Source organism: Ictidomys tridecemlineatus, unplaced genomic scaffold (assembly GCF_052094955.1).
Source record: "Ictidomys tridecemlineatus isolate mIctTri1 unplaced genomic scaffold, mIctTri1.hap1 Scaffold_280, whole genome shotgun sequence".
NCBI lineage: Eukaryota > Metazoa > Chordata > Mammalia > Rodentia > Sciuridae > Ictidomys > Ictidomys tridecemlineatus.
The window spans coordinates 56,822-80,616 of record NW_027522365.1 but is presented as its reverse complement, the minus strand read 5'-3'; the positions used below and the strand labels follow the sequence as shown (position 1 = coordinate 80,616).

The window sequence follows — 23,795 nt, the reverse complement described above, 5'->3', positions numbered from 1 at the left end:
CTGATAATTACCAATCTGTTTCTAAACTCTGTCATCTGGTCTTTTTGTGACTGTTCTATCCATGGAATCATGTAGTTGTAACCCTTTGAGACTGGCCATCCTTCCCCCACTCTGAGCATAATTTCCTAGAGATCATTCAAGTCACTGCATCAGGAGTCTATTCCTTTTTCACATCCAACAGTAAGTATCCGTGGTGTAGATATACCGGTTTGTGTAGCTGTTCACCTCTTGAGGGCCTTCTTCGGACTATTATGAATAAAACTGCTCTAACATTTGTACACAGATTTATGTGTGAATATGAGTTTTCATTTCCCCGGGAACAATGCTGAGGAGAGCAATTGCCTGGCCCCTGGTGTTGTAGTTTGGATCTGGGATGTCCTCTAAAGCTTCCTGTGTGGAAGGCTTGGTCCCCAGCTGGTGGCATTATTGGAAGGTAGTGGAAATGTTGGGAGGTGGGGCCTAACTGGAAGAGGCAGGTCACCGGGGGCTGCTCTTGAAGTGTGTATTTTGTCCCTGGACCTTACTGCTCACCCCCACTCTGTCTGCTTCCCAGCTGCTGTGGGGAGGTAAACAGCTCTGCTCCACCCTGGCCCTGCACCATGATGATCCACTTCACCATATGCCCAGAGACAATGAGGCCAGCCAACCATGGATGGAACCTTTTGAAACTATGAGCCAAAGTAAACCTTTCATTCTTTTAAGTTATCTCAGGTATTTTGTCACTGCAATGAAAAGCTGACAAACACATCTGGTAAGTGTGTGTTAAATCTTTTAAGAAACTGCCAAACTGTTTTCTGGAGTACCATTTTCCATTCCTTCCAGCAACATCTCACTAATCTAGTTTCTCTGCATGCTCAGTAGCATTTGGAGTTGCAACTACTTGTATTTTACTTTTTTAATAAGTGTGTCGTGATTGCTCACAGAGACTTACACTTGTATTTCCCTTATGGCTAGTATTGTTGAATACCTTCTCATGTGTGTATATGCTATCTGTATATTCTCATTGATAAAACATCTCTTCATATCCACTGTCCATTTTCTAATAGGATTGCGTATTTTTAAATGTTTTACTGTTAAATTTTAATATAAACTTTTCTTAAGAAAACAAGTTTGAAATGGGCCTCTGCTACTTGCACAACTGAGACTTATGGATTGTCTGTGTTGCACTTAATGACAATCACGATAATGGCTGACATTTATTAAGCCTGTACATGTGCCAGACACTGTTCTCTAGTGACATCCAGGTCTTAGCTTACTTGATAAATGTTTTGTTTTTCTAAGCAGAGTATATTTTGTTATAAACATTAATTGCCAATACAATTTAGTTTACAAATCTAATCGTTGGCATAAACAAACAGCACAGACAATACACATTGCTTAAATTCTAATTGACTGCATTTATTTGTGTCTCAATTTACTGAGAGAAATGCAAGCCACTGCTCTGAGTCAGTGAAATAAGCGTTCACATTTTAAAAAGTGATGTCATGCATGCATGTTTTTCATTAGTGTTAGGTAAATTCCTGACAATTGTCAGTTCAACTAATTCCACATAAATCTCCCAAACCTGTGTCTCCTCCTAAAGTAAAGGCAGAAAATAAACACCCATTTATATTATATGTTTTTACAAAATCACATTGGTGCAAGTAATATGGACACACATGTGTTGATCACGGCTTCTGAAGTGAGGCAAACACCCCATTTTCTGAGGTTTAGAAAGAGGTCAGAGGCTCTGTGAACGTCCCCAGGGAGACTATCCAATTGGTCTTCAGTAGAACTACCTGGGTCAAAGGCAGGGGTCCCTTTGGGGACAGAGGTGCTCCTTGTGCCCCAGTGGCTGCAAGTGTGTGATTACAGGGTGATCAGGTCATTGGGCAGCAGCTGCCCTTGGATTCTTAGAGATAAATGAATCGGGTCCCCACGGTGCAGCCTGGCAGTGTGTGGAGATTCAGGGTCTGAATGCTGTTTCCACAGTGCAGCCTGAGCTGTGAGGAGCTGTGAGAGTCTGCACAGAGGCAGGGGTATGTATCTGCATGGCATGGGGGGCCACACACCTTGACTGAGGTCCAGAGGCAGCACCTAGGGAACCAAACCCCACCCACCCACCCTACCCAACACTGACCATTAAACACATACCCGCCCCACCCAACACTTACTCGGCAGGTGCAGAGACAGTCTCTGGTCTTGTCTTCTTTAGCAAAGTTTCCTGGGAACTTTGAGCACCAAGCTGTGACGAGCTCAGCCCCTGCCCAGCCTCTCTTCCGTCTTCTCCCTGGTCTCAGTGCCACCCTTCCAAGCTTCCTAGCTTTGACCTCGCTGATTCCTTTGGTCTCTCCCAACCCCTTCTCCTTTGGACTCGATGCCTGTCCCGTTTCCTACTAACTGTACGCTTTTCTTTTCATCACTGCTGCAGGTGACTTTGCCTCACCCCAGGAAGCCCCAGGACTCTCCCACTGGGAAGATGTCCAGGCAGTAGCTCTGCCCAACCCTCACTCCCTCTCTTTCCAATATTATTTTCCCTTCTCTGCCCCAACATTCAAATTGAGGCCTCACCACTGAACAGGTGAGGTTGTTTGCAGAGTGTCTATTTGTTATAAATGGGGTAGATGCTCCCTGTACAGATTTTGTGTGTGTGTGTGTGTGTGTGTGTGTTGCCCACAACAACCTAGCACTCAAACAGAAGCTAGATAGAAATGGAGCAGCCCTCCCCACTTCTCCTCTTTCTTCTTTGGTCTCTGCTCTCAGGTAGTGATGTCCTGCTCCCCCTCACCCCCACTGTCCCCACCCCACCCTCCTTCCCAGTGAACATGGAGGACTCCACCAGGTGCTTCCCTCCCCTGGCAGCAGAGGATCCCTTATTGGGTGCCATCACCATGGCAACCCCCTGTCTCCACTCCCCCTCCCTCACTTTTCAGAGCCAGCAGATCTGTGGAGTTCAGCTCCTTAGGGCCGGGAGGGAAGGCGGGTGGAGAAGGAGGGAGGGATCCTGACAGCCAGGGCATTCGTACATTTGAGGTTTGCTTGGATTCCAGATCCTAGCTTGGCATGCAGTGCAGCCTCCATTGCCTCCACGCACTGAAGGAAATGCTTTTGCTATCCGCAGGCAGTTCAGTTCCCTCTGACATGGGCCATCTTGGCCTGAGACTCCTGGGTGGTGGCCTGGGACACTCATGGAGAGTGTGTTGTACAAAGGCACTTACTGGATGTGGAGCAGAATGATGTCTCTCCTGCTGTCCCTGCAGCCCTGTGGGGGGAGTTCAGGAGAGGACAGCTGCATAAGCTGCAAACCCCAAAGTCAGGTAGGGCTGTTGGTCATTCTGACACCCCCAGGCACCCTGACAAGCATCCTTGAGTCCTGATGAGGAGTCATCTTGGGAGATATATGTCCATGTGACCCCCCTGCAGAAGCTCGCAGGGCCTGGGCCCCAGCTGCGGGAAGCAGGCCGGGGTCTCCGCAGAGCAAACATTCCACTCATCCTCTACATTCAGCAGGCCACCTTCAGATCCTTGACAATGCTGTTGTAGTTAATAAAAGGATTTCAAAGCATGGGCTGAGTTCAAGGTAACCTTTAATCATTATGTGCAGTCTCAGTGACCAGAGGTGTGGTGGTCGAGGGTGAGGATGATGACATTGATGGGAGGTGATGTCATTCTGAAACATACTGCACAGGGATGATCCTCAAAGTCATCAAGTCATGTGCAAGAATCCCAAAACAAAAGGACAAATACTACATGATGTCGCTTATATGATATACTTAGAATCAGACAAATTAATAGAGTTGGAAAGTTGATCAGAGGTTAGGGAGAAAAGAATGGCTTTAATTGTTACAGATGAATGTTGGCGAGATGAAAAACTTCAGGAGATGGTTGGTGACAGTCACACAACACTGATTGTATAGAGTGCCACTGAATGAGATACTTAACAATGTCAGTGGGCTGGGATGTGGCTCAGTGGTACAGGGCTTGCCTAGCATGTGCAAGGCCCTGGGTTTGATTCCCCACACTGGAAAAAGGGGAAAACTTACATTTTGAATGTTTTACCACCATTAAAAGTGAGTCCTTCCCAAGAAAACTGAGTGAGGAAGGTTGGGTAGTAGATAGTGAGGATGGTCACATGGAGGTGCCCCCAGGAGGAGTCCTGCTCTGCAGGGCACTTCAATCCTCCTGCTGCACCTGCCCTCTCCTGTCTACAGGCTGATAGTGAGCAGCTAAGCCTCCTGCATCAGGGGCTCCCTCCTGTGTTCCCTGAGGGCACAGAAGGCACTATAGATGACCTATCCTCTCCCTCTAGGATCCCACCACACTTAGGAACCTCCAGGGTAAAAATTAGTCTGGGTTTCTACCTGTGGCTCCCTCTGGTAGACCCAGGCTGGTCATGTGGGCTGTGAGGACTCACTGGTCCTGAGGAAATGCCACAACACAGATGTGGCTGACACCTCCTGAGGGCTGCCAGGGGGATGCCCTGCTCTCCTGGGACCCCTGCATGAAGCCCTTGCCAGCTCCAGGCCTGGGCTTCCTGCAGCCCCTTCCCACCTTGTGAGTCACTGTCCTAACCCACCAGCCTTCTGACAGAGCTGGAAACAGGCATCAAGCATTTTGGGAAGCTATTTTTAGGGTTCATCTGTTCTATCTTCTTGCTTCTCTAGATTCCATATTCTCTCACCCCCAGATTTGAAGGAGCTAAAGATTCTCAAAAATCATTCATGGTTCCCCCAATGTGCAGGCTGTGCCTCACCCCCACCTTCCCCCTACCACTCTCTCCCTTCCCTCTCGCCACCATCACTCTCTGCCTCCCCGGCTCCATGGGCAGTGGGGAAAGCAGCCCTTTGTCTGACATCATCTCCCACTCCCTGGCCTGCTAAGAGTTACTTGCTCAGTCAATCCCCATTCCACCAGAGGAGACTGTCCAATTGCCATGAAACCTACTGCTGGCCAATCAGCGAGCTCGGAGGTGATGTCATGGTGAGAGAGGAGCAGTGGTGCTGATGTTGAGAGAAGCCGAGGGTACCACTAATTGAGGGAGTGAGGAGAGAGCAGGTCGCTTGCTTCAAACTGGGCTGCAGGTAAGAAGACATGAGATGCAAAGGGTCCGAGGTTTTCAAACAAAAGAAAGAAACAAAATAGCAGCCACCATGAGGAGAGGTGGAGGGTCTGGGCCCTTTGTGTTGCCTTTGGTTTCACTCAGTCATTTAAACTTTGTCAAGCCTTGGGGAAAGCAGGACCAGGCAGGAGATGGTGCTTGGCGAGGGGCGAGGGGCCAGGGTGGGACCCTCACTTTTGTTCCAGAGCTCAGGAGAGAGGAAGTGTGTAAGGAGGTCCTTGGTGAGTTATTTTTGCATTAAAATATTTTGTTGCTGAGGGAGAAAGGGTTGGCTTGGAACCTGGTTTCCCCTGGAACTGCTTCTGACCTGAAGACCCATTTCAAGCCTGAAGCTGCCCTGTGTTTGACAGTTTCAGCTTTCCTGGTCTTTCTTTCCCATTTTCTTTTTTTTTTCCTCTGGAGGCAACTTTTTTTATTAAAGTATAATTGGCAAAAAAAAAGTATATATTTTTTTAATATCTGTATACGTTATGGTATGATTAATTCAAGCTCATTAACGTATCCTTTACCTTGTATACTTAGAATTTTTTGTTGTGAGAACATGAAGTACTCTGTTAGCAGTATTCAAGTATACTATATGTTATTAACTACAGGCTTAACAATAGATCTCTTTAACTTATTTATCCTGTCCAACTGAATTTTCACCCTTTGACAAACATATCTCTGGCAACCACCATTCTACTCCTGTGCTTCTACAAGTTAGATTTTTCAGATTCCACATGTCAGTGAAATCCTGAAGCATTTTTCTTTCTGTGCCTGGCTTATTTCACCTGACATAAGGATGTGTTCTGTAGATATATCTGTATGGTTGCAAATGACAGGATTTCCTTTTTTTTCCTACTCAGAGTAGAATTCCATTCTCTTTGTGTATGTGCATGTGTTGGGGGGGGTCTTCTTCCATTCATTCTTTGATGGGTAGTTACATTGGCTCCATATTTGGGGTATTGTGAAAATGTTGCAGTTAACATGGAATTGTAGATATGTATGTTTGATATAATGATTTCATTTTTTTGGATATTTACCCAGAAGTAGAATTGCTTGTTCATATGGTCCTTCTATTTTTAATTTTTTTGAGAGAATTCCACACTGTTTTCCATAATGGAAATTCCTACCAACAGTGAACAGGTTTCTTCATATTTCCATCAATCCTTATTGCTATTGCTTGGATCTTGAATATTCCATGTGTTGAAGGTATAGGTCTCAGCCTGAGGTGCTACTGGGAGATGGTTTTCTTTCCCATTTTCATCCTTCTCCTTTGTCTCTCCATCACCTTACTTTCTCCTCTTGGTACTAAGGATTCAATGAGATCATCCCCTCTGCCTCGCCCCACCCCACCATGAGGTCAACCTGATCCTACCTGGCGGGGGAATGGATAAAAAAAATGTGGCATTTATACACAATGGAGTATTACTCTACATTAAAAAATGACAAAATCATAGAATTTGGAGGGAAATGGATGGCATTAGAGCAGATTATGCTAAGTGAAGCTAGCCAATCCCTAAAAAACAAATGCCAAATGTCTTCTTTGATATAAGGAGAGTAACTAAGAACAGAGTAGGGACGAAGAGCATGAGAAGAAGATTAAACAGGGATGAGAGGTGGGAAGGAAAGGGAAAGAGAAGGGAAATTGCATGGAAATGGAAGGAGACCCTCAGGGTTATACAAAATCACATACAAGAGGAAGTGAGGGGAAAGGGATAAATAATACAAGGGGGAGAAATGAATTACAGTAGAGGGGGTAGAGAGAGAAGAGGGGAGGGGGGATAGTAGAGGATAGGAAAGGCAGCAAAAAACAAAAAAACTCTGAGGCTGCAGGAGCGCAGGCCTGCCACGCCCTGGTCCTCCCTCTTCACTCAGACCCCCACCATTCCAGGAGTTTAGGCATTTTCCTTTTCTCATGCCTGGGACCCGGGACCCGGAGCTTTGATGTCCAGTGGCCGGCTCTGTCTCATGTGGTGGTGCTGACTTTGTTTTATTTCTCCCAGGAAGATGTGATCAGGTGTGGAGGAGCCTCATTGTCCTGAAGCTGGGCAGGTCTGCAGGATATCATAGGCGGGTAGGTCAGACATGTTCAGGGTGCCCTTGTCTGAATACCCCAGGCAGGGATGCCCCTGTGTCCCAGGGACAAGAGAACACTAATGGGGGTTGCTGGAAGTGGCCTGCTGGAGCCTTGGGGAGTGAGAAGATCGAAGGGAATGTGGGAGAATCTGTCTCCATGGAAGCTGAGGCCCCCTCTAGGGGTTGGAGGCTCTCCCACGGGTGGGTGCCAGGGGGAATGAGATCATACATCAGATGTGGAAATGATCATAGTGCTGGAGTGGAAGGAAGGCAGAAGGGGCAGTTTCCCTCACTGAAGCCATTCAAGAAGAAGGGGGATGACCACCAGCAGAGAGGCATTAGAGGAGACTTCTGTGTTGCATTGGAGATAGGTTTAGTGTTCCTCACTAAGACCTGTTTAGTAGATTATGAAATGAATTTTGTGGATTATAACCAGTATTTCTTTTAATTATATGAGATAAGGTAGAAATGAAAAAATTAGAACACAGCCAATATAATGGGTAAATTAGGTTTTCTCTGCCTTTTTACTTATTAATGTATTTTCAGTTATGTGTGTATTTGTGAGTATGTGTCTATTTCAGGAAGTACACTATATATTGTACACTATATGTGCTCATTGGCAGATACAAAATGAATGCCTGAAAGTTACAGTTCATTCCAAGTGTTATTTTAATTGGGAGACTGTTTCTTTCGTGAGATACTGTGTTCTAAAGGTTTGGTCTAGCATGTTCCTCCAGAGTCCAGTGTTTAGTAGACATACAGTAGTCCCCTCTTATCCATGGTTCTGTTTTTCTCTTTTTCAGTTACTTGCAGGCAACTAAGTCCAAAAATATTAAGTGGGAAATTCCAGAAATAAGCCATTTGCAAGTTTCAAATTACTTTTATCAGTATATAATGATAAATACTCTATTTTATTACTAGCTATTGTTGTTTATCTCTTGCTGTGACTTATTTATAAATGAAGTCTTATCATAGGTATGTATGTGGAGGAGAAAGCAGTATATCCTAGATTTCAGGCACCTGTGGGATATTTTGGAACGTGTCTCCATGGGTGAGTAGGACTCCAGGTTATACTGTTGGTGGGGTGTTCCTCACATTTTTGCTTGGATGAGTGGTTCATATCTAGATTCCATCTTGGCTCCATGAAAGGGATCTGAGGGCCAGGTGAGACTGGCCACTTTCCCTCCTTTGACCAGGCAGTTTAAACCACGTGCCTTCTCTAGAAGGAAAGAGGGTTGATTGACAGTATTTAAAACATAGCAACACAGATTGACAAATGGGGATATAATAAGATAGTGGAACAGGAAAGGACACAGGGCAAAGAAAGCAGGATAGGTGAGGAGGAGAGAGGTCAGAGTCCACCTTCAATTGATACGCAAAAAGAACAGGAATGTTCAGATCTGTTTTTCTTGATTTTACATATAGGATTTCAAATTATCAAGATCATAATCAAAGAAAAGACTAATTTTTCCAGAACACTTAAGATCCTGCATTCTATGTCCCTTTTTACAGTTTTATATTGTTTCCTGCTTACCCAAGGACTTTCATTTGGAGACAGAATTCCTAGAAAGTTTGAAGTCATAGATGGAAAGAAATGAGTTTTTATTTACTTTTTTTGGAAGAGGCATAGAAATTTGGGTGGAATTTGTAATGAGGAAAAATTCAATTTTTTATATTGCTTATTAGAGGACCAAACTCTTTGTTAGCTTGAGAAATGAACATGAATCATGCATTACCTGGTTTGCTTGTTAAATTAGCTTTTGCTATATTTAGAAATGTAAAAGTGTGGGAAAGGTTGATTTTTCTGTTTTTGTTTGAGAATGAGCAAGGACCTCCCCCCCATCCAAAAACTCACCCTTACCATTTATAGTCCCAATAGGAAGGTAGGAGGATCACAGATACATGCACCCCACACATATTCCTCTCCCACCTGCCCCCACTCACATGTACATACCTATGTTTCTCCCCCACCAAAGCCCAAAGCTTTTTGCTCCTTTCTTTTAGAGCTATGTGCCCTGCCTGCTTTGGGTCCTGCTGTCAGAGATGAGAGGCAGAAGAACAAGACAGATCAAAAGGGGCGGGAGCCCGCAGTGGCTGGCCTGGTTTATGACAGGCACTGGCAAATCTAGAGTTTATAGAACAAGCTGGAGAATGTGAATCTGGGGGAAGGAGGACAGGAAGTGTGCTGGGAGTCGCTGGGTCCCTGGACGGGCATCTGTGCCTGAAATCCAGACAGAAAAGGGAGCAAAGTGCAAAGTGCAGAGTGTGTATGTGAGAACAAGTGGATAGACAGCATCCAAAGCTAACTGCTCCCTCCACATGCAAGGGACTGTTGACCCAGGGTCAGGGCTGCCTGCCACTTACATTCAGCATCTCAGACACAGCTGTCTCAAGAAGCATACCATGAGGGCTTTCTGGAGAAAATTATTCCAAGAAGTACTGTAGATAGTAAAAACTGATCAAATTAAAAAAAAACTTGAATACGAAAAGGACATATAATGGTCATGAACAACCAGAACAATAGCGTTTAGAGCCATCTAATTATAGTAAATGTATTAACAAAGCTGAATGCAAATGTCAAGTATCTTAGGCTAGGGATATGTTGAGTAAGGTGATCATGTAGTCTTTCTTACTACTCTGCATAGTGCATACAGTAGGTTTTAAAAAAATATTTGTTGAGTGAATAACATTAAAAAAAGAAATTGGTAATGATAATACAAAACTGAAAAATCCAGATCATTTTGATAGAACCAGGTTTGTAGAGAGAGGAAATAAATTTTGTTAAATCTCTTATCTCATGCAAAGAAAATCAGTGGACACTATTTTATACTTAACTTATACTTAACTTGTGTACTTATAGTTGTAAGTGATATCTATTTAAAGTTAAAATTAAAGTAATGCAAAAAAATAAGCTCTGGAGAAGAATGAAAGAAAAAAGAAATAAAAATGATGTTGCAAAAGATAAGGGGTCTCTTTCAGTATAGTTAAATTTGGGCTGGAATTAGAACTCTGATCTTTGGGCCTCAGACAGGCACTAGATTTCCTAGACCCTTTGTCTCTTCATCTGAGAAGAGATGGGAAATAAAAATCTAGAGATTCCCTTGACTCCTTTCATCTGTGGGACTGCAGAATGGGCAAAGAACTTGACCCTCTGGGGATGTTGACAAGTTCTCTTGCTTTTTCTGTCCAGATATGAAAAGGACTCAATTTATTATGCTTGATAGGTTAGGTGTAGGCTATCAAATGGGGATTGTCTGAGGCCATAGCTAAACCCAAGGACAGCTTAATGGTAAGAATTTAAAGCATGAGGTCACCCAGGATAGGGAGGCAATTTGGAGATAGTCAACTTCAACCATGTGCCATGGGCATCTCTTCTTGCTCCCATGTAGGGGCAGGGCTGGGTTTGAGAACAGCATGGAGCTTTGTCAGGAACAGCATGAAATTTGATGTAAAAAGATTATGGTTCAAATTATGCCTATCCCTTCCTGCTTGTCCCACTTCAGGGAAACAAAATTGCTAAACTGACCATGTGGAAAATGGGTCCAATCATATTCATTTCATAGGTTTCAGGGAGAGTGAATGGTAAAATGTATACACATGGATTACAATAATGCAAACATAATAGACACAGGAAAAAACAAGAAAATGCTGAAAGTGTAAACTCACTAGAGTGCAAATACTTATTTTCTTTTCTCTGTCAATAGATTTTTCTGACATTCAGGGCTAGTATGTTTGCAATTGAAGCAGTTTGTGTAAGGTGCATAAGCACACATGTACCGGGAAGCTCCTGGTTAGCCATGGTGCACTGTCAAACATCCATGTCATTGTCAGGAGTGAAATTACAGAGCTTGCTTCAGGTGCTTGTGCCTGAGACTGCTCCTGACTCTGGGACCCCACCCAGAGCCTGACTCACAAACCCAGTTCTCTGCCTGTCCTGAATAATAATTCACACCCTGAACTTGACTTCTGCCATGCTGAATCTCTTGTATATATTGAATAGGAGATTAAAAATAGCCTGGGAAGTCCCATCACTGTGGATTATCTGGGGTTGTCTAATGGCTTCCTCTTGGCATAGCCATTAGAACCTGGAGGGCCTCCTCAGACCTAGGCCTCCAAAGTTCTGCTGTCAGCAGCAGGTCATTCCTAGAAGCACAATTATGCTGCATTCTGAAGCTCTCGACCATTTGCCGTCTCCTCTTGAAGCCCTGAAAAGCAAACCTAAGAGGAGCTTTGATACTACCAGTCCCCAAAGCCAGTGAATCACACACCATTCTGTCTGCCAGCCCCCTCTATGACTCACTCATCCCTAAATGGTCTTTACTCTAATCCCCCTTTCTTCCTTGATGACATGGTCCACAGTATTGCAGGAGACCCTGCTGAAGACCTGCAGAGCATCTGTAGAACTCCCTAAGATTCCCCTCCTGGGGTTATTCTAGGACTTAACAGAGGACTTGGCATGGAATTCAATATTTATAAATAGTGTGGAAAGACTGAAAACCACATTCATGAAAAAATAATTTAACTCCTTTTGATTTTAAACTCAAATAAGACACATGCTGCCCATCAGAGCCCCTGGTCAGCATGAAATAAGCTAGGTTACTGTTCTAAGATGGTACAATTCCAGTCAAATGTAAAGACATGTGACACTGAGGTCACTTAATGCAGCTAATACCAGGTGAATATAGAACTTGACCTGGACTCCTAAGAGGCCAGTCCAGTGCACAGCTGGAAGAAGCCCTTCCCACTCTGCCTGTGGCTGGAGGACCTGGCTCAGCCTTCATGGTTCCCCCACCGTGAAGCTGTCATACCAATTCTGTGACAGAGTTCCTATATTTGGCCTCCAATATCCTTGCCAAGGAGAGCTCTATTCAAACCATTTGGTCATCCATTAGCTGCTTATCCCTCAAAAATAGTCCGCGTGGGCCTGGGCACATCCTGAGAGTCCTATTTGGGCATTTCTTAGAGTGACAAGAACAGTGCGACTCACTGTGCCACGTGGGCAGTCAGAGCATCTGGGAGGCAGTGTGCATGCTGGGAGGTGGCAGCACCAGGTGGTGCCTGAGCACTCAGCACTCTCCCCTGCCTGTTCCTGTTACTAACCGACTTGTAGAAAGCCGGGGAGCATGGTCCTGCTGATGCTCCCTGTGGCGTCCTGTCTGCATGCTCACCTTTGGATGCTGCTCTGCTGGCCTCAGAGTGGGCTGTTCCTCTCATCCAGCCTGGTGTTTGAAGGGGTGAAGGGGCCAGTGTGAAGGAGAAAGGTGCCAACGCTGGAGTCCAGATGCTTGGGCTCCTGACCTTTCTCTGCCAGCAACTTGCTGTGTGACCTCAGGACCTCTGTCCCCAGGAGGAAGTCACTAGCATTTCTGATGGGATATTTTTCCTGCGTGGAATTGTTGTGTGCAATGCAGGACATTTAGCCTACCTGGGCCTGATGTCTCTCATCATGTGCTCATCAGAAAGTCTCTCCTGTTCCCCAGAATTGAGACAGCTCCTCCGGGAGAGTTCCCTGTTCTGTGATCATGCATCTGTTTAGTGATTTCCTCACCTCTGACATTGTGGTGTTCAAGGGAAATTGCGGGTACTGATATTTTCACTTTAGGCATCTTCTCCTCCCCACCATCCCACCATGAGATCCCTCTCATCAACATCTTCCCTGATTCTAGGGCTTCCCCAGCAGCCAAGCCCTCCCCCATTCAAAACTTACCCCTCTGTGTCTGAGGCCTCGTGGCTGACTCTCTGCTTGGTGGGATGATCCCTCACCAATTTATGTACTGGAGCTTGAGCTGGGGGAAGTGTATGGATGAGTCTGTAGTTGGGAAATCAGTGCTGGGTGGGACACAAATGACAGCCCAGGTTGGTCTCCAGCCTGCCTGTACAAAACATTGCCAGCCTTCCCCTCCTAATCTTTTCCCCAAGCTGACACTGCTGCTGAATCTCCTTGTGCTTGTACTTGAACCTGCGCACAGAGAAGGTTTCCTGATGGAACACACACAGGCTCAAATCCCAACTCTGCTTCTTACTGTCTGTGTGACTTGGTGTCCTTTACCCAACTGTGCAGAGCTGCCATTTCCTCATTATCAAAAATAAATTGAGATATGCCTTTGCTTTTCCTTGTACAAAGTAGATGCTGAAGAAATGGCAGCCGTTGTTATTGCTGTCCCTGTAAGCCTCACCACTGCCCTCTCCTCTCATTCAAAGAACACCAAAGCCTTTCTAACTGAATATAAGGTACAGACTCCTTCGCTGGTGTGGAGGCCTCTGTGATTTCCCTGTCCCATTCTAGTGTTCAGTCCCAATGTACCCTGCATCAACCCAGTGGGTCCCCTCTGTTCTGAATAAACCCAGTCCACCACTCATTCCACTGTCAAGATGCAAAGTCATTTCACCATTCTAGGCATTTCACCTAAATGGCATGATGGCCCTTCATCACCTGGGGTAAGGCCGCACTGGCATCTGGGCCAGCTGAAGCTGAAGTCCTCTCCTACCTGCTGTGCTGATGCATGCCCAGGCCCACAGGGGTCACTTGACTGACCAGTGGTGTTCCTACAAAGTGCATTGGAGCATGCGCTAGGCTGTGTTTTGCTGTGGTATGACATGGCATGAATGTTGAACCACCTGTGCAAGATGACACTTAGGTCACACCAGCAGGCCGAGTGCTGAGGAGGCTGCTGTCCTGGCTCCACTGACCACTGATGCCAGAGGCTAACCAGGGTGCCACCAGGCTCCTCTCAGGCTGGGTGCTCCTTGGCACCCAGAGGTCTCTCCAGAGGTCTTGCCTACCCTCTGCCCCCGTATCTTCTGGTCCTTCCTCAGAGCATCCCATACAGAGCAGATCTTTCAGATCTTGGCTGCAACAGAAATGGTGTAGCACTTAGCATGAGGGTTTTTAAGGGTCCCATGTACCCTGAGATTCTTGTACACAGATGCTCTTGAGGAACAAATCAGACCATGTGCAAATGCTGGTTGCTGAGATAAGGTGGAAGAATCATGACTTTGGCTCATGGTTTTGTTATTTACTGAGGGTACTGGTTTCCTAGGGCTGGAGTACCTCACCATAAAACAGTGGTGAGGATTTCAAACTCAAGGTGCCAGCAGGGTATGCTTGCTCCAGAGTTGCAGAAAAGATCCTTCCCTGCCTCTTCCAGCTTTTGGTCACCCTGGGCATTCCTTGGCTTGAGGTTTCTTCACTCCAATCTCTGCTTCCATTTTTGTATGGCTTATCTGTGTGTCACTCATAGGGACTTGCCATTGAACTTAAGGCCCACTTGGGTAATCAGAGATGATCTCATTTTGGAATCTTTAATGACATCCGAGGAAATCTTTTTTTTTTCCCTAATAAGACCACATTCACAGTCATTAGGATTAAGATGTGGATGAATCTTACTCAACTCACTCTACTGAATGAAAATGTCACTTGGCCTCTCTGACCCTCAGTTTCTTCATTCATAAAATGCAGATAGTATTGCTACTTCACAACACAGTTATGAAAACTAAAGTAAAAGAGTGTTTACATTGCAAATATTCTATGAGTACCAATTTTATCATGCAGATTCTGATCCAATGGTCATCACCAATTCCTTGACCATGCACACTGCTGATCAGCTCTGTGACATCTCCTGTTCCCTCCTTGGTCTTCCTCCTCTGGCTCCTGACATTCTCTATGTTCCCCAAACTCCTAGCACAGTAGCTTCCATGTAGAATGTTCTTAAATACATGGCACATTTTAAAATTAATCCATAGCCCTAGGCCATGGCTTGAGTTCTTAGGACCATGGAGGAAGCAGTAGTGAGAATCTAGTTTCTCCCCTGGCCACTAGGGAGGAACTTAAAAGTCACAAGATGGGGATGCTTGACTTGGCTCTGCCACCTCAGAACTTTGTGACCTTAGTCTAGCATCTTAACTTTTTTGAGCCCCAGGTCCCTCATCTGAAAATGAAGCTGATGATGTCTCTCTTGTGGGCCTAGCTCTGGCTCAGTGAAGCTCAGCTGGGATGCTGTGGGTGCGAAGTGCTCCCTAAGCACAGCCTCATCCTCATTCTGGCTTTGGCCAAGGGCTACATCCTTTGACTCCAAGTACTTGCCCCTGCTCAGCTCCCCTTCTTTTTTCAGGTGGGCTTCTCTGCCTCCTCTTCCATTTCTGATCCATCACCCAGGTTAAGGTCCAAGGCCGCTGCCTCTCCTGGCAAGAGCTTCCTCACTCAGCCCATTGCCTTCAGATAGCCCGGCCCTGAGCAGATTATGCAGGCTGCAGACACATGACTGGGGATTTCACATCCAGGCACTAGGCCTGCCTCCCTGCTCGGGTCCCGCTGGCACCATCAGGAACAGCCTGATACCAGAGAAAGAAGGTCTATTGTGTGACTCAGGAGAGGCCTGGCAGGGGCCTCTGGACCCAGCACATTGAGGAGAAAGGAGACCAAGACTGTGTGGGCAGCTAGAGCTAGGTCAAGTCTGTGCGCTCTCTAGTCACACAGACCCTCTGAGCCTCATTCTCCTCACTTGTGAATGGAGACGACACTCCTAGCAGGGCTGAGGGGAGGACCACACTGACACAGAGGAAAGGACCCTGACATTCATGACGCATTCTGTGTGCTGGTGCAGGGCAGAAGCTTTTCTCATCTAATTGGTACATCTCTGTGCAGAAGGTCAGAAAAGCAAGGTTCGGACATGTGACATGACTAGCCAAGAGTTGACATCTGCAATCACACTTCACTGGTCTAGCTCTTACCCCAGAGCTGGCCCCGCTACTCACAAGAGCTCGGACCCTGGCTCCTAGTGGGAAGGCACCATGGCTCTTGGAGGAAAGGGGCTCCAGTTTGGCCTCAGTGTCACTTAGCCACGTGAGAAGGCAGCCTGCTGGCTCGTACCACCTTCCACTGGCAGAGTGACCAGTGGTCAAAGATGGAGTGGCCTGGGTGACAAGCACTCTCCAGAGCCAGCCCTTCCTGTCTTCAGTGAGCTCCAGGCAGTGCCTTCGCTGCTCTCCTACCTTCTAACTATCTCAAGGGAGCCCTGAGGACACTGAGCTTTTTCACCCTGACCCTGGCCTGAGCAGTTCCCTGGCAGAATGACCTTTTCACCAGATTCTGACCTGTCTCTTATGCTCTGACAGGGGTCCCTCCCTGGCTCCCCTGGCCTCATGCTGAGTAGGGAGCCCATCTCTGGCTCCCACAAAGCCCTGATGTGTCCATTTGTGTCTATGAATCAACCAGGTGTGATGACACTGGGCCTTGATTCTTCTCTTTTTGTGATCCAGGGTTGTTTTTAGTGGGCCTGGGCCAGTGGTTCTTGGAGGGCAGGCAAGAGGGAGGCCATCTTGAAAAAGTTTTAACATCTCTGTCCAACTCTCTCTCACCCCATGTCAGAACTGGCTGGAGACAGGTGGGGTGTAGAGACGGAAGTTAAGAGGGGTGGTTATTTTTAAAAATACCTCTAGGCAATTCCTACTGGAGACTGGCCTCTCACTAGCATCCTTGCCTTGGGAAGGCCACTGAGCTGCCCAGGGAGACAGAGGAACACCCCTTGTTCATAGGGGTTTGGGAAACTCAAGTTCACATTCAGGCCTCGAGACAAGGAAGCCAACAGCAACATTGGCATTAGTGCCTGAACTTGACCCGGTTAAGTGGAAGGGTGTGAGTATTTGGGATAGTGAGAGCTGGTGGAAAGAGGACCTAGGGGTGAGGGCAAGTGCAGTACCCCAAGGTTCCTCTGCAGTTGTATAGAGACCCTCCTTAGGCTGATAATCTATCAGTGGTAAACTATTTCTTTTTTTGTTTCAGAGTTTGACCATGTCCTGAGCTGGTGAGAGACGCCTTCTGTGACTTTCAGTCAGATTAGCCACCAGATCCCAGCAAACATGACCCTCACAGGTAGGTCCCCACATGGCATGGAAGAATGGGCTATTTTTCTGCACATAATGATTTATGGACGCACAGAGACATGTCTACTTGCAGGGCCAAGTAGAACCTGACCCCAAAGTTAAGCAGAAAAGGAGACACACATAATATGAAAACAGGCCTTCAATTTCTGAAAAGTAATGCAGGCCAACATCATCATCTAAACTTGGCTGTCAGATAACCCAAAACCACACTATTGGGAAACTAATAATGTATTGCCCAGCTGTGCCATCTCCCAAATTAGTGATTTTTAAATTTTTTTTGTGTGTGTGTAGTATTGAAGATTGAACTCAGGGTGCTGTGTCACTGCTACATATCTAGCCCCTTTTTAATATTCTATTTTGAGGCAAGGTCTCACAAATTTGCCAAGGGTGGCCTTGAAATTGTGATTTTCTGGCCCTAGCTTCTGAAGTCGCTGGAATTACTGAACATGCACCAGTACACCTGGCCCCAAAGTAATGATTTTGAAAGTGAATAAAAATAAGTGCAATTAGAATTTTTTGACCACCCTCTCTCCCCCCAGTAACAATTTCTTCTTGTGCAAACATTTTGCCTCTGTGCTTTTAGCAGGTCTAACCTCAGGCCTGGGAAGAGAGCACAGGGGTAGAGCATGGAGATATCTCCCATGAGGAGGAAGGGCTTTTATTCTTGTCCCAGCCTTTGTCCCACCATGGTGGCTCCTGACCATCTCAGTCCCCAGGTGGTGGGTGGGAGTATAACTGAAGTTTTTCTTCCTTTTGCTCATTGGTGTATTTTTTCTTTTAAAGTTTTTTAAATGCCCATTCAGTATTTCTGCAGTCACTTATGTTTTCAATTGTAAAAGAGCACAATTGGCTCTGTGCTGGGCAGGTTGCTGCTGAGAAGGCCTGAGAATGCTAAGCACAAAAGCATGTCCACTATCTCCAGGGAAGTGGGGAGAGATGGACAGGGGTCACCACTGTGGCCTGGGCGGCTCTGAACTGTGACCTCCAAACACAGAGGGAATTGGTGGTGGTGGAGATACACTCTTGCCTCATGGACACCAGTCATGCTGGCTTTGGCCACTGTGCTAGGAAGGTCAGGAAGAGCAGCCCCACTTAGCACCCAGTGTGGAGCAGAGGGACAGTGATGACTCCCTGTCCTGTCTTCTTCTCCACCCTTTGTGTGGCACTACCCAATGTTTCTGGTAGAATGGAGCATGGATTTTCTACATCCCAATGCCAAAGAAGTGACTCATCCAGGGTGAGCATGGGGAGACAGAAAGCTGGGTCCCAGAGTCAAGCTGGGGGCTGGTGGTGGTGCTTGAAATCTATACCTGAGGATGCCTGGCATTTGGTGCTAGGAGGGGAGAAATACTAGATAGGGCCACTGGGTGCTCTGGAAGGGGACAGATGAGGGGCTGAATCACACGCCACAATCCTAAGGAGGTGGTTCCAGATGTGAGAGGTGCAGGTGGCTTGGGTGCATTTCTGGAGCTAAAAACTCCAGACCAACTCATGTAGATGTGGGTCTCTGAGGCCAGCCAGGGTCCCCAACTTTACCTGCCTGATGTTTCCACAGCCTACAAGGAGAAGATGGAGGAGCTCCCACTGGTGTCCCTGTTCTTCTCCTGCTTCCTGGCTGACCTTCTGAATAAGTCATCTTACATATATGAAGGTCAGTGAGGACTCAGTTGAGGAAGAAAGGAGTAGAGGCTCCCTCCTGTGCATGAGGGTGCAGTCCCCAGCCCCCATTTTATGAAACTCTCCTTCCCGTGCACATGCTCCTACCCAGAGTGCCAGGGTCCAAGCTGCAGGGGTCTAGCCTGGGGCACTAGATGGCAGCTGGGATCTGAATCAGGCCCTCTCTAGAGCACTCCCTCTTAGCTTCACCTTTGTTCATTTCTTGAACAAACAACACCAAGGGGAACCAGGCAGAGAGTCCACCCTCAGGAACAAACCAGAAGGGAAGAGGGGACACGGGGTGGTTGAGCGGTCTCCTAGGAAAGGAGGAGATTCTCCAAGAGTCTGGAGGTGGGAAGAGGGCTTCCTGCCTGGGCTGTGGTGGCTGTACTGCTCGGGGCCAGTTTCAGAGATGGTTCCTAGACACTGGATGTCCAGGTTCTCCTGCTGGGTGTGGGGGACAGGTCACCTCCTATTTCCTGTTGAGAGGAAGGGGTGTGGTTGGCCTGGCAGTAGGTGACGGTGGGTTTGGATGACCTGGGATTGTCTTTTCTGTTTAGGCTGGTGTGGGAAACCGTGTAGGAGGAAAGATCAAAGCCAGATGAAAGACAGTGCTGAATGGACAGAAAGAAGAGAACAGGGTAGGAGCAGTCAGTGTCCACAGGCCACACAGTCAGTGGGTAGCAGGACGAGGAGGGGCCTGGGTGGGCAGTGGGTAAAATGCACCACTGTCTGACACCAGCAAGGACAATGGGTGAAAGAGCTAATCCTCGGAGGAGGCTGGTGGTAGAGGCAGAAGCCAAGGCAGCTGCTGTTGCTGTGGCTGGTGTCAGACATCACATGTCCCCAGGGCCCTAATTGAGGAGCCTGGGGCCTTACTGTGGCTATGGACCTTGGGCCCTATCAGCCCTCTGACCTTAGGTAGCAGTGCTCAGGACAGAACCAGGCCCATGGCCACTGGTTTGTCACAGGGACCCAGCTCTCCTGGTCCATGTGCATGTTTTAGGGGTCCCAGCTATTCTTCAGCAGGTAAGCAGTCCTCGCTTTCATCATGCAGCAGACACAAGGGACCTGAACTGGTGCATCATCTTGGACATGGAAGTCATTGAACTGAACAAATGCACCTCGGGCTAGTCCTTCAAAGTCATCCTGAAGCCACCTTCCTTTGATGGGATGCCCGAGTTCAATGCCTATTTTCACTGGCGGCAAGACCCATCACTGGAAGAGATCCAGAAGAAACTAGAAGTGGCCGAGGAACTAAGGAAGGTAAGTGCTTCTCTTTTTTGTTTCGCTCCCTCTTAGCATGGGCAGGAGGGAGCTAGAGAAGATGGTTTCTTCTCCAGGGATCTGTACGTTGTGCAGGCCCTGGCTCTGGTCAGCACGTGCCAGCCCCTCACCCTGATGCTATCCTTTGAGGGGCACCAAGGCCTCTACCAAGTACCCTGTGGGCGGGAAGCAATCTGGGTCTGATTTCAGGCTTCCCCAATTAATAAGGGATGACTCGAGACAAACTCTTGAAAAAAAAAATCTACAGTCACAATAGGAGGGGGCATGGGCTCAGAGGCCATGTCCAAAACAAATAATTGAGGCTGGTCTGGTGATAGAGAGTTTGAAAGACTATTTGCAAACACTTCTGTCTCATTATACTACTGCCTCACAAGTCCATGGTGGTAAGCAGAACAGGCATTATCCTTGATGTAGATGAGCAAACCAGTCAGAGAGTCAGATGACTTGTGCTGGATGACATAGCTAACATGGGCAGAGTTGGGACTAGAAACCAGTGCTTCAGCTCTGTGTCCAGGTGGCTCTTTGCTTGCCTTTGTTAGAGAGAAAAGCCCACCATTGTGTCACTAGGCTTTCATCACTGAGAGGGCCTTTGGAGACAAGGAAATGGAAGCTGGAAACCCAGGGCCCAGGAGCTCACCTGAGAAGCAATTGGAAAGGTTCACACTGGGAAACATGAGCTGTGGAGGTAGGGTAGACTCCAGGCAGCAAGGTGCCAGCATAGACATTTGAGAGGGCATCTTTCTCTGGGACCTTGATCCTACTCACCTTTATTCACTGGAGGAGACAGCAGGTGGGGTGGGAAAACCTTCTGGGCCAGTCTTTGGGTCACCAGTGGTCTACACCAGAATTATTTAGTACAAAGTTTAAAACTACACATACTTGAACCCTGCCACACACCTACTACCATGGCTTTCTAGGGTTGGTCTCTGGGGACCATAGAGGTTCCCAGGTGATGCTGACACATGGTGGAGTTTGAGAACTACTGCTTGATCTACACTGTTCTCTGCCTCCAACCCATGGGAAGTTCTAGGTCCTCTCTAGGGACAGAGCTCTAGATTAAGGTCTAGCTTGGGAGCCTGGGTTGCCTCAATGGGTCTACTTCAAGTCAATTCTGCCATTTGAATGTGATTATACCAGGGACTGGAAGGCGGGTCATTTACCCAGCACCTGCCAAATGCAAGGTGCCATCGTGGGTAATACAAACTAGAAGACAAGAGGATCTGGAAGTTTTCACAGTGAGCAGTAGCATGAGGCAGGCAGGATGCAGCACTGCAGGTGGACACTGCCTTCACAGAGCTCAGGAGGTGCCAGAGCCGCCCTCCAGGCCCGGCCATCATCAGAGAACGTGGCCCACCTTGAGGAGTCAGCTGAGGCCATGCAGCTGGCCATGTAGCTGGCCATGCAGCTGGCAGGCCGCAGAGGGCGGGGCCTGCCTTTGGGCTGAATTACAAATGAAGGATCTCTTACCATAAGAAAGCAGGTGAAGGAGGCGGAGGGGGGTGGGCAATAAGCAATAAGGGGAATGGACCAGGAATTCAGGCAGATGTCGCAGACTGGTGACTTGTAGGCGGGGCTTGCAGTGGTCCTGCTCTCCTAGGGGCTCCTCCCGCACAAGCTACCCCAGTAGCTCCCTATAATAAGTCAAGCCAAGCTGCCAGTCCAGCTGTCACAGTAGCCAGATAAGGGGGAAACAGGCTGGGGGCCCTGTGGGAGGCTGGGACCCACCTGTCCCTGGGCTCACTCACCTGCCGCATTCTGCCATTCCCAGGACGCCTTGGCCGACACTGCTCCGCTGTTCCTGATAGCCATCCTGTGCTGCCCTTCTCTCACCCCTCTACCTTCCTTTAGGCCCGGGGAAGCCTGTGTGACCTGCCCTGTCCCTCCCTTTCTTCCCAGGACAAGCATGCGGAAGAGGTGTGGAAAAACAAGGAGCTGAAGGAAGAGGCCTCCAGGTAAAGCCCAGAGGCCAAAGAAGTTTCCAGGAAAGCTGTACAGTCCCACAGCTCCGGTTCCAGCAGCCTCCCCCCGTCGACTGCTCTCCCAGCGCTGGGTTTGGGGAGGAGGGGGGCCTAGGGGCGTTTCCTCTGCTTTTGGTGTTTGTACATGTAAAGAATTGACCAGTGAAGCCATCCTGCTTGTTTCTGGGGAACAATGATGGGGTGGGAGAGGGGAAAGAAGGAGAGTTTGGAAAGGAGAAGAAGTCACGGACATTGTGACACTACCCACTGCAGAATCAGGCCACCAAGGCCTCCAATTTTCATGGCTCTGCCTGGAAGAGCAGCCTCCAGGCACCCTGTTGAGGGAAGATGTGAACAAGGGGCAGTGGAAGTTCAGGGTGAATGATGGGCAGAGTCCTGAGGAGCCGTGGCTGCAGGGCCCACAGGATAAGAAGCCCAGCCAGAGCAGTGCAAGGCAGACATGTCACTCTGCCTAGCAGCAGGAGGAATGAGGTGTGTGTGTGTGTGTGTGTGTGTGTGTGTGTGTGTGTGTGTGTGTGTGTTAACCATCATCTTTTGATCATCATGACCAATGAAACGTTTACTACAAATCTCCAGTGCTTTTCTTCCTGAATTTGTTTTTTGAGTGACTGGTAGAAAGTTCTAGAAATGTATCCGCCTCCCATCTGATAGCAGGTGCCTCTTAATTTTGCCATCCATGTATCTGAGGTGCTTCTGGAAGAGGTTGGTTAAATTATGCTGGCCTTTGGAATAATTGAAAGGTTTGCTTTTCCCTTCTTTTAAACCTTCCCTGTGGGTTGTTCCTGCCCTGTCCCTCCCTTTCTTCCCAGGACAATCAAGTGGATTGAGTGTAATGAATTGATAAGAAAAGAAACCAAATCTTCCTTACTATGGACTAACATTCTAATATGGTCCCCAGGATTCATTGTAAGAAAGAAGTTGCCTTAATGTGTTAGGCTGCTATAACAAAATACCTTATTCTGGGTCATTTATAAAGGAAAGAGATTTATTGCTCACGCTTCTAGAGTCTGGGAGGTCCAAGATCATCTGGTCAAAGCTGCTCTCCACTCAGTCCTCATATGGCAAAACGGTAAAATGAGGGTAAAGCCCTCATGAGCTCATCACCTCCTGAAGGTCCTACCTCTTAACACTATTGCATGGGGGGTAGGTTTCAACATAGGAATTTGGGGGAACCTCAATAGTCAGACCCTGGCAGAAGCCCTTTTCACCCTGGGAGCTTTGGGATTCTCAGTGCATCAAACTGTGATCAAGAAAATAAAATGTTTGCTAGTGGAAGGCAGAAAGAGCCATTCAGTAACAGAACTCATGTTCTCCAGGACCAGTACCATGGCTGGAAACAGAAGCCCCTCCCACTCCTCCCCTGCAAACAGGAGCAGGAGGGCAGTCTGCCTGTCCAGGAGCCCAGAGAATTGCTACACTCTGCCCTGCACACTGTGGAGTTTTGTACAGCTTTGCAAATAAACTCTTTGATATTGCCTTTTGTTTTTTCCACTAGTGGTATTGCAATTTAGCCTTGTTTTAGGAAAGGATAACTGGAGGATCAACATTGATGGTGGTGATGAAGAAGAAGGAGGCGGCGGCAGCTAATGCTTTGAACATTCTTACTAGATGCCTGGAAATTTTCTGAACTTATATATTACCTCACCTAATTCTCACACCAGCTGGAGGAGAAACTTATTCTTATTATCCTATTATATAGGAAAAGAAATTGAGGTATAGAAAGCATAACTCTTGCCCAAATTCACAAAGATAGTTAAGTGGGAGAACAGGGACTTGAATTTGGCAGCTTGCTCCCAGGGTCTGTATTTTTAGCCACTTCACTGTGCTGCTTCTTT

General features: G+C 47.3%; 1 protein-coding gene across 2 annotated transcripts; it reads left to right on the top strand.

Moving 5' to 3' along the window:
• The first annotated feature begins 564 nt into the window (after positions 1-564).
• On the top strand, positions 565-23,437 carry LOC144373175 (stathmin-4-like). Of its 2 annotated transcripts, XM_078036280.1 has the most exons (7): positions 567-680; positions 1,972-2,018; positions 16,938-17,027; positions 18,594-18,689; positions 19,255-19,335; positions 19,752-19,960; positions 21,878-23,437. In XM_078036280.1, exons 3-6 carry the CDS (start codon positions 17,015-17,017, stop codon positions 19,826-19,828), a joined length of 267 nt encoding a protein of 88 aa, XP_077892406.1. In that variant the 5' UTR covers positions 567-680; positions 1,972-2,018; positions 16,938-17,014; the 3' UTR covers positions 19,829-19,960; positions 21,878-23,437. The 2 variants fall into 2 exon arrangements, with proteins under 2 accessions (XP_077892405.1, XP_077892406.1); XM_078036279.1 differs by having other exon boundaries at positions 565-5,060.
• The last annotated feature ends 358 nt before the right edge of the window (positions 23,438-23,795 follow it).